Source organism: Tarenaya hassleriana, unplaced genomic scaffold, assembly GCF_000463585.1.
Source record: "Tarenaya hassleriana unplaced genomic scaffold, ASM46358v1 Cleome386, whole genome shotgun sequence".
Taxonomy (NCBI): Eukaryota; Viridiplantae; Streptophyta; class Magnoliopsida; order Brassicales; family Cleomaceae; genus Tarenaya; species Tarenaya hassleriana.
This window is the reverse complement of record NW_010966802.1, coordinates 7,286-18,838: the sequence shown is the minus strand read 5'-3', so window position 1 is coordinate 18,838 and position 11,553 is coordinate 7,286. Positions and strand designations below refer to the sequence as shown.

At 38.2% G+C, this 11,553-nt stretch overlaps 1 protein-coding gene across 1 annotated transcript; it reads right to left on the bottom strand.

The window, feature by feature from the left end:
* Nucleotides 1-1,744: 1,744 nt before the first annotated feature.
* On the bottom strand, nucleotides 1,745-5,264 carry LOC104822883 (beta-glucosidase 32-like). The gene is made up of 13 exons (XM_010554238.1): nucleotides 5,078-5,264; nucleotides 4,905-4,974; nucleotides 4,754-4,809; nucleotides 4,567-4,642; nucleotides 4,401-4,472; nucleotides 4,004-4,091; nucleotides 3,635-3,890; nucleotides 3,335-3,453; nucleotides 3,006-3,223; nucleotides 2,893-2,924; nucleotides 2,677-2,779; nucleotides 2,466-2,574; nucleotides 1,745-2,089 (listed from the first exon to the last, which is right to left on the bottom strand). The coding sequence occupies exons 1-13, from the start codon at nucleotides 5,240-5,242 to the stop codon at nucleotides 1,915-1,917; spliced, it is 1,539 nt and encodes a 512-aa protein (XP_010552540.1). The 5' UTR covers nucleotides 5,243-5,264; the 3' UTR covers nucleotides 1,745-1,914.
* Between the last annotated feature and the right edge of the window lie 6,289 nt (nucleotides 5,265-11,553).

Below are 11,553 nucleotides of genomic sequence, written 5' to 3'. Positions count from 1 at the left end.
CATTAGGGTTTTAATCTCCTTCTTATAAAGTGATTTAACCCTAATTTTGGTTTAATTTTCGAAAAATCCGAAAGCCGGAACGGACGGTCCAGAAATGCACGTGGACCGTCCGTTCCAGCAAGCCAGAATGGACGGTCTGCCTTCGGTGGACCTGACGGACCGTCGGGTCTGGCCCTTCTGGTCTGTCCGGTCTGGACCCTTCCGTCTTAGTTTTTTCGTCGTTTTCTCGTGCGTTTTGTCCTTTCCTGCGTGTGTGACCCTGTAGGCTCATTCGATATAGCAGTATAATCCGAAATCTCTATTTCGGATATACAAGTCATAGGCGGTCTCTAGCAAGACACTATGACTACATATCTCGAATAGAGTTTGTTCGTGATCTTACGAATGCCAGTGATGATTCCGGCTGATGATCCTTTTGTATCACGATATCATAAGTCGAACATAAGGCATGGACAGGCCACCTTATCTGATTCGATTGTTTTCTCGTTCAATAAGTTCGACTGTACGAAATAGACGACGTTCGTCTATAGTGCGGCCACACATTTCTACAGTCTCGCTCACACGAGGGATCCAGCGAGATCTCTCTCTTTTACGAAAGGTACAAATCTTGTCTTGACTATCTACAATCCAGCACATGATTCGTTTCGTACCTGATACACGCCTTTATAGTCCTCCTATTACGCAGGACGTTTGACGTATTCAAAGCACGCAACTCCTCATATTGGATTCCGTAGATATCTCAGATCATAGGATCCAATCATGGAACCGTCATATGAGATTCAAGTCATGACGCTAGTCCATGTGACAATCTCATGCGCGTCAATCCAGTATTCCGTTCTCCAACGAATACCTATGACTGTGATCGTATCAAATACCTATGATCACCTATATGATCATCAATCACACATCATACTAGTCTTAGTATATCATTATTCCCACAATGACATATGACTAGGGAGTTTAGTATTGTTCATAACAATACATGGATATCATAACATATCAAGTATGCAAAACATGTAATGAATAAAACACTCATCCATAAACCATAGAAAGTGTCAATACATCAAATGTATCTAAATAAAGCTCGCATAACTGTACATCATAGAGCACTAAACCAACAGTTCACATGGGAGGAATTTCAACACGCAATACCGCCAAATACTGAGGAGCCTCAACTCCCCGAAACTGCAGCTCAGTTACGCGTCGAGGCTCGCGAAAAAAGCCGAGGCTAGAGTCATCTTCTTGTTCGGTGCCGAGGAGATATCCAAACACAACGTGGCGGACCTTATCGATACAACAGAGTATGTTCTTTCCCAACTGAAACAGGGTAAGATCCCTAAGAACACCACTCAGAATTGAGGTAGTAAATGAGCTTGTCTTTGTCTCACTTGCAGTCGAATTGGGTTAGGGTTAGGTTTTTCAGACTGTGGTCTGGTTTTGAGTCAGAGATACGGTTATAAGTGGTCTTAGCCGAACTGAAAACCGAGCTCAACTCAGCTCGGATCAGTTTGTAACTTAAGCATCTGTTCGGTTTCGCCCTGCCCTAGACTATGAAGCAGCTATCCCCATTTGCAAGAACTCAAATCATTTTTCCTTCTTTTGCATTTTTTGAAACAATCTTGATTGACTCGGATGATACCGAGTCAATAAAAAATATATATTAAGAATTTGACTATACACACTTAATTAAAATAATATCGAGCTTTTTTTTTATGAAATTTCAATTTATATATTGATAAAAAGTTGCTATACAGCAAAAGACACAAACATTCCCATACAGATATATGGAGAGTACAAAGAATACATGTGTGTATGTATACATACATATGTCACGCATAAAATCAAATGTAAATACATAAGTAATTGAAGAAAGAAATTAAATATATGTATATACACACAGAGAATAAAATCAGTTTAGTTTTTTGCAAGGAATTTGCTGTACCACTTGGCCGATTCCTTGGGATAGCGTTTGAGGTTGTCTTGGAAGTCGACAAAGTAAAGACCAAACCGAACGCTGTATCCTAATTGCCACTCTAAGTTGTCCGTTAAGGCCCATGCAAAGTACCCTTTCACATTTGCCCCATCCTCCCTGCAATATCATAGAAGAATATATAATAAGAATCCAAATTCAATTAGTCGTATGATTTAACATTAGTAGCCAATGTTTGTATATGTTAAGAACAACCGAATAGCACATATTGAATCTGAATCGGATCCGATGTAAAGATTGAATGATCATAATTTTATTTCAAACCAGAAAAATGAAACACGAATAAACTATATGAAAATTATCGAAACCGAACGAAACAGGAAATTTCTTTAGAAAATTAGCATTGTATATCAATAAAAACCTAATCCGAACTAATCACGAAAAAAAATTAAACTCAACCTAATCCAACATTAAGACCAACTTTCTTAAAACCAAACCGAAACCCGAAATATCAACCCGTAGTCTTTGGACTTACTTGATGGCCTTGAGAAGGCTCACGAGATGCTTTTGAACGTAATCCTTCCTTCCTTTGTCCCTGAGAGCTTCCTGAAGTGGCAACGTCTGATTGTTGACATCACTATACCCTGTATTTGTGGAAGTCACATATATATGTGTATTGATTAGCTTATATATAGTGTTCACAATTTTTGTAACAAAAGCTGGCATTCGTTTATATACGAACGTACCATTTTCAGTGATGTACATGACGGGATTCTTGTAACGATCTTTTGTATACTTCACTATTTCTCTCATCCCCTTTGGATAAACCACGACGTTAGCCGAAGCAGCCTGTCACAGTTTGTGAAAAAGAAGATGAGAAAACATATGCCATTAAAAACTCAATCTTATAAGCCATACATACATACATATATATATATATATATAATATGATTCATACGCACCGCTGGACCGATAGGAACTCCATTCTTCTCGGCTGCAAATTCACGACAAAAAAAGGTCGAATCAATACATATATATATATAGAGTCACTGATGGTGCAAGATATTAAACTTACTTCTCCTGTCAGCATGTGCGTCAGTGGTGTATCTTGGTTTAGTAGGATCTACGTTCTTGAGATCGGCTGCGTAGTTGGTAGAATAGTAATTGATTCCGACATAATCGTAGGAGTTCTTGAGCTTCCGAGATTCGCTATGGCTGAACCGAGGCAATCGTTTCCCCAGAATTTTCTTCATGCTTTCTGGGTAATCCCCATATGTCATTGGATGCATGTGCCTACATATATACACACACATATATAAACAAATACAATACATGACATGTGAAGTTATATTCGTTTAGCCCATGATATACATACATATATATATATATTTTATTTATAATTACCATCCATATTCAAAGTCGAGGACTCGTTGGGCGGCTTCTTTATCAGCAGGAGTGTTGCTGTATGGAACGTACCATACCGGAGAGTGCGCCATTCCTATCTTGGCTTTGATGCTTTGGCACTATATATGTGTACGATTATCGTTCTTTGTTAAACATCGCGATAAATCACATATTATATGAAATGGTGATTTCACGCACGTGTTTTAAAAGATCTAAACGGGAAATAACTTGCGTACAACGATGATTTCATGCACTTTCAAAGGATTTGTATTGTATATACAATCCAAAGGACGTACGTACCTTTTTGCATTTCCTGAACTCCTGGACTCCGGCGGCGTGGGCGAGAAGAATGTTATGAGAAACGATGTAAGGCTCGGTGGCGGAATTACCTGCCTCGCACTCGGGATTTACGAATTTGGAGCATCTTCCCGGAGCCTTGATGCCTCGATCGTAACCGGCCACACTGTACACCTTTGGCTCGTTGAACGTCGCCCAGAATTTCACTTTGTCCCCAAACTCTTGGAAACATATCTTGGCGAATTTTCTATAGTCCTTGCTGAATATATAAAAAAAATGTTGAAATTACATCAAATGGTTGCGACAAAGTTTATTTCTAAATGGTTATAATTAATAAATGACATTTAATTGGTGAATTTAATAATAACTCACACGACTCGACGGCTCAAAAAGCCACCGTATTTGTCTTCAAGGACTTGAGGTAGATCCCAATGGAATAGAGTTACCGATACTTGCAAGCCTGCGTACGTGCGTGCATGCATGCATGCATGCAGAGTTCATGGTTCGTTATATGATGCGGCAATAAGTAAAGTCAATAATATATTGCTTTCGTGAGAGAAATTAAAAAAAAATATCGAGAACTAGGTTAAGTTTTGCTGTTTTTGGATACGGGTTTTTCGATTTTTTTTATGTTAAATTGGGTTATTTTCAAATTTTATATTATTTTTTTAATTTAATTCAAAATCGTTTCGTATTTTATGCGTCGGGTCTTTCCTAACATAACCAAAACATCAAAATATGCAAATGGATTTCAGAATAGAAAGTTGACCATTTTTAACGAGCTCGTTGATGAGGCTTTTGTAGAACTTGATTCCCTCCATGTTCTTGTGGCTTCCTCCCCCTGAATTTACAAAACATTTAAGAAAAAATATTTAAATTAATTTTGCGAAGCTAAAAGTAAATCATTAATTTTTTCAATAATCAAATACACTTACGAGGCAATATTCTCGACCATGAGATCGACATCCGGAAAACATCGCTGTTCAACTCCTTCATCAGCTTGATATCGTCCTGTTACATCATGTTCTTGCGTTATATATATAAATATATGTATATCCATATCGAATGGTAAAAACGTTATAACAAGTGCGAGACCATTTCATTCAAACCACAATTATTTACCTTGTAACGATGGTAAAAATCAGCCGCAACATCCCCGGTGTTGAAGTTGTTTCTCGCTGTACAACAAAAAATTATCGATTATATTTCGTCTCTATCGAATAAATCTGCTAAAAAAACGTTCAAAACTGAGGGAATAGAACTCGAGAAAGACCTGGGAATTTATGAGTGAAAGTGTCCCATATGCTCGGAGATCTACCACCTTCATTCCACGCACCTTCGACCTGATCATTCAGACAAAATATCAAAACCCGAAAAACACAAAAGAAAACCTAATTTCGAAGGTAACCATATATATATATATATATATGTTTCAGATATGTGTACTTGGTAAGAAGCAGAGGCCGTTCCGAAGAGAAAATGTTTAGGAAAACAGCTACGATTAAACGAAGGGCTTTTGACATTGTAGCAATCCGGAGTTTTGGCCACAGCTCTGCAGCTTACGGCAAAGAAAAGCCACAGACCGATCGTTACCGCCTTTCGGGTCGCCATTGTTATGTAGAAATTGCTATCAGAAAAGTTTTCTTGGATTGGAAGTAACGATAAACTATGAACCCTTTATATAGAGTTGAGCTCTACATGAAATGACAACATTTTTTTGTTTTAAGATCATATTTAAAAATCTATAGATAGAACAGTTTTCTTTGTCTTTGGCTGTATCCACTCTTATCTAATTGGAGTCAACAAAATTTTCAAATGGGTTTTTGTTTCGGTTGTGATTGTTGGCTTATGAACATGATCCTTTTCTGGTATACGTTATTAACTAAAATCTTGTCTGAAACAAGAGAGAGATGGATAAATTTAGATGTCCATGACCATCTTTTTTTTTTATCCCTCGTTCTGTCTGCTGTAGTTTTTGTATCTGTTGTTTTGGAATATGTTATTTTTGTGTATATTGACTCATTGTTTACTTTTAGTTAAGACATCACATTTTTTTTTTCATGTTGACAGAGAGTTTAACTATGAAAAATACATCTCTAGAGTGGCATTTCACTTATAACCCGGTTATCAAAAAATTTCAAAATCTATTTTTTATTGGTCAAGTCTATGAGAGAATTTTGATATATTAAAATATCTTTGAATCTTTAACCAATTTACATTACTTGTATCTATATAAACTTTTCATAATTATTCAGATAATAAATTTTCAATTTTTTTCTTTTTACGGGGAAATATCCATTAAGTTTTAAATATCAAACAACAAATCCCTTGAAACAATTAGATGATGATCATCATGGCCATGACCATGGGCATGTTGCAAATAATGACAAAGAGCAAAGGGCAAGTAGCTTCGTCATCATGACCATGGGCATCAATCTAATCCCAACTCAATAATGAGATCCTAAAAATGGGGCTAAGAGCTTTAAGACAAAACAAAGATAAAAACTTTTTCTTAAATTTTAAGCTATACTCATAAATTGAAAGCATAATCAAATCAACTCAAGAAAAGATTAGCTGCAAGGACAATGGGAATCATAGTACACTCATGATACCATCTTCTACTTCTGGTTGCCGCTGCTTGTACTCTTTTTCTTATGCAGATTCCCGAACTTTCAGAGCAAAGGCTTCCTTTTCTTGAGTTGCTGATCCTTTGTCAGTAGACTTCGACCGTCGTCGTCAGGAATTTCCATTGAAGATAACCCGTTGGTGAGATGATCGAAGTTATCTCCGCCTTCTACTTTTTTCCAACTTCCTCTTCAACCGAGTCGTGCTCAGTCTCTCTTTCTGAAGAAGTTCCCTTCTTCTCTTTCGGGCAGCTTTCCCACATCTTCAATTCAGGTTTCACAGTATCTTCGTCTCTCTGGTTCGGATTTCTTTTTCCATTTCCCTCAACCTTGGGAGCTGTCAAATGGGTTGCTCCATCATCCACCAAATCTTTGCCAGTCACTTCCTTGGGAGATTCTTTTATGGTCTGGTTTCTGTCGGAGTGATGAGAAATCTCCGTTTTCACTATTTCTTCCCCATTTCCATCATCATTGTCATTGACAACGCTCTGTAACTCGGTTTCTTTATCTAGCATACTCTCTTTTAGCTTTGACAACTCCTCTATCTTCCTTGTTGTCGATGCTTTCCGTGTTTTAAATTCATGATTTTCCTGAAGTACTCTTTGAAATTCATTTTCTTTACTGAGCCAACTTTGCTCAAGATGCAACAATTCCTCGGTCTTCTTCAAAGATGAAGCCTCCTTGGACTTAAGCTTTTTTTCATGAATGACACCCTGCAACTCATTCTCTTTCTCGACCAAACTTTGTTCCATATATGACAACTCCTCAATCTTCTAAAGTGATGAAGCTACTTTGGCCTTAAGCTTTTCGTTTTCGTTAATAGCAGCCTTGAGTTCATTTTCTTTATCGAGAAAACTTTGTTCAAGGATTGAAAACTCCTCAATTTTCTCAAGTGATGTGGCCTCCTTAGATCTGAGCTCCTCATTTTCAGAGATGAAACTCTGTAATTCATTCTCTTTAACGAGCAAACTCTTATTAAGATCTGATAACTCCTCGATCTTCTTTTGGAATAAAGATTTTTCAGCTTTAAGGTCTTCGATTTCGAGAATCAAACCATGCAACTCATTTTCATGAGTAGTGCTCTGCAGTTCAGTTTCTTTAGTTGCTAAGATCTTATTCACAGCCGACAGCTTCTCGATCTTTTTAAGATAAACAGACTCCCTTTCTCTCAGCTCCTCACTTTCCTGAACAACAGTTTACAGGTTTGTTTCTTTATCGACTAAGCTCTCATTCACTATTGATAACTCCACGATCTTCTTAAGATAAGCAACTTGCCTTTCTGTGACACCCGAAACCCGTATCCCGCAATACGAGTTGCGTCACATGGACAACTAAAATAAAACACAATTTCAAAAACCCCCGGGAATTTAAAACTTTTCTTTTTAGAGTTTAGCGGGAGAAAAACATTATTACATACATATATGATACATTATTCCAGAGATAATTATACATAACGAGTGGTAGCGATAACATTATTACAAACCGTAAAAGTCTACCACCGATATAACAGAAAACCGTTTTCCAAAAATATAATGTATTCATAAGTACGTAATTATACATGATCGGTAGTGATAAGCTGTCTAGGTCTCCGATGTCCGATCCGCGGCTACTGTTGCTCAAGAATCTATCTACACCACAATCACCCTGATCCGGTATAAATATATGTTTCTCCGCCCGAACACATCACCCCACCCTAGCATCGATGTCACCTCTCGATATTAGGCGTGTCACCTCGCTCCGGTATTGATGTCACCTCTCAATACTGGAGTTCACTAGACATCGGCTACAACCGACGCCATCGACTATAATGGAAGAGCCAATCGCTGCAACTCTCCCTCGCCGACCATATCAAACACGCCCTTCCCTTCAAATTGCCTCTGCAGATTCGGGGCCATGCTTCCCAGCATGAGACAGGAGATCTCATTGTCGTCAGTCTGATGCTTCAACCAAGCATCTCTGACGGCTCTCGTGGCGTTGGCCGCAGGCTCTGGTGGTAGAGCCTCTTCCAGGACGTACGACTTCTTATCGTGCTTGAGAACAATTCTCAAGATACGATACCAGTCCAAGAAGTTCGTCCCAGTCAATTTATCCTTCTCAAGGATAGATCGCATCGTCAAACTCGGTACGCTACCGGTTGACGCCATATCCTACAAAAGAAACAAAAATAGAACGAACAAAACAAATGCAGATTCTATCAATGATCTACTACCAGCTAGTCCATCATCAATCAATGACAACATAGATGCACATACAAGCAATATTCCCATACACAAAAATTGTTGAAATAGAAACAAAATATGGAGATTTGATATGATTGATAATAATTAAAGGCATAATATCAATTAAAAATAAAATATATATCGTAATAATTATATTTTGCCTTATTCGTTTCTTTCGTATCTTTATTTCCTTGTTTCTTTCAATAACTTTTCATATAAATGTATGGATTATTTTCATTGTAATGTAAGAAGAAAGAAGAGATGTAGCAATAAAAGTGTTCCCGTTCTTTTCTCTTTTGTTCTTTCTTTCTAATTTAATTTCCGCATTTTATTTATCAATATGGTATCAGAGCAGCGTTGCGATCTGAACTATATGTTTCTCTTTTTTTTTAATTTTCTAATCTCTTCTTTCTTTTGCGTTTTGGATGTTCATATATCCAAATCGTTCAAAGGGGAGTAAAAAAACCAGATTCAAACGATGTGCTATGACAAAAAGAAGTCAAAGCTAAAAACTCTAAGATCAAGCAAGATGCTGTGACAAAAAGAGTTAAAGCTAGAACTTTAAAGTCAAGCGAAGTGATTTGAAAGAGGTTAATACTCTCTAAATGAATGGATTGTTCTAATAACAGTGAAGTTTTTCATCTTTTGTTGTATCTTCAAGATTGATTTTTGAATTCTTTCAAAATCAATCTTGAGGGGAATGTTGAAATAGAAACAAAATATGGAGATTTGATATAATTGATAATAATTAAAGACATAATATCAATTAAAAATAAAATATATATCGTGATAATTATATTTTGCCTTATTCATTTCTTTCGTATCTTTATTTCCTTGTTTTTTTCAATAACTTTTTCTATAAATGTATGGATTATTTTCATTATAATGTAAGAAGAAAGAAGAGATGTAGCAATAAAAGTGTTCCCGTTCTTTTCTCTTTTGTTCTTTCTTTCTAATTTAATTTCCGCATTTTATTTTTCAATAAAAATAACCCTATAATAATTTTCTATATGGGACTAAGATCCGTATTTCACATAAGAACCAGTTTTTACACTCAGCCTTATACTATTTAGGTAGACATCTAATGTCAATCACATCTAATGTGATTCTTAGATTTTTGATGAGACTATGATATTAAATATCATTGCATACTCGTCTCATCTGTACCATTAAGTCTCAAGTCAAACTTGACAACTTAACCTAAGGTAAACCATGTTCAAGCTGTGGGAACCACGATTTTTCACCCTGCCTCACAAAGATAATCTGGCACGCTCAGCTTTGGCATGACCCGTGTTACGGATGATCGATGCCTTGACAGGCGCTCTAGTAATGGGAGGTACACACTTAACATTACATGAAAAAAAGGGATTTTCGAAACCACACTTAAATCAAGCATCTACTTTCAAGCTATGAGAACCACCATTTCTCCATCTTGCCTCACCAAGATAGCACGACACACCCAGGATTGGCATGGCCCATGACACGTACGATCGAGGCCTTGACAAGTGCTTTACTCGTAGAGCTCCTAGATCTAACCGGTTTCTGTGCAACGATTGTACATAATCCGAATAGACTATCCATTCGATTATGTAATCTCAATCCCTAAGCTCCCACTCAATCAAGGATATCTAATATCTTGATTAAGTTATATGCATTCATTCACTATGGATGATCCAAATGAACGAATCATGCTATTTTGAATCACAGTTGACCGGTTTAAGCAACGATTGCTCAAATCAGATCCCAAAATGAAAAACCAAATTTTGGTGAAGCCTCGGGACCTAGACCGATCGGTCTAGGCCTAGACCGATCGGTTTACACGGCTCGGTCTCCAGGTTAAGGTCGGTCCAGACCATTCGGTCCGGAATGGTCCAGACCGATCGGTCTACACATGCAGACCGTTCAGTCCGGACCTATCGGTCCAACCGACATGCGAAACCCTAGACCGATCGGTCCAGAGGACCAGACCGATCAGTCTAGGCGAAAACGTGATTAGATCTCGTTTTCATCGTTTCTGCCCCGTTTCAGACCCGAATTCGACTCCGTTTTCGCATGCGAATTCAGAATTCGAAGCTCTTGCACACTATGCAACAATGAACAGAAAATATACTCTAGATCCACAATCAAATCATGCATAGCATCAAAGCAAACACGGATTCAAACAATTCAAATCCTATAATGTGCGTGATCGGGTTCTAACAAAATCATGCAGAGAACCAGGCTCTGATACCACTGTTGGGCTTCTTGGGATCTCATGAGCGAATCTAATTCCTAAGAGACCAGTTGTAGGGTTTGTGCAGCGGATGTAAAACAAATTTTTTTGATAAAACCCTAAAACCTATCATGCATGATCTTGTAGAAACGTTAAAAAACGCTTACCTCAATCGATCCAGGGCCTATATCAATTGATGTGTTCATCCGATCACTGTAGGCAGGAAGAATACCTTGCCCTCTACACGTATCCACACGGTGGAAAGGATTCCAACGGTTGGAACTTGTCTGCTAGAACTGAAGAACACGTTCTTCTTTTCGCAGGGGTTTCAGGGATCTAACTCTTAGGTTTTCCACTCTCAAAACCTCTCAATAGCGTCTGAAAATCGTTCCAAGAGGCTTAGGAGGCGTTCCCTAAAGTTAATCCCACTTAAAACCCTAATTAGAGCGAGTTTAGGAAATCCCGACGTCTAGACCGATCGGTCCAGGCCTGGACCGATCGGTCTGGAGCTTATTTTACGTCTGGACCGAGTGACTTTCACACGTTACCTCCGGACCGACCGGTCCACGTGACAGGACCGATCGGTCTGGGTTGGCTGGACCGGTCGGTCTGGCCTCTGCTCCACCGGGATTTTCTCGTCTCTTCTCGCACATTCGTCCTTTCCTGTGTGTGTGACCCTGTAGCCTCATTCGATATAGCAATATAACTCGAAATCTCTTATTTCGGTTACACAAGTCATAGGCGGTCTCTAGCAAGACACTATGACTACCTATCTCGAATAGAGTTTGTTCGTGATCCTACGAACGCCAGTGATGATTCCGTTTGATGATCCTTTTGTATCATGATATCATACGTCGAATATAAGGC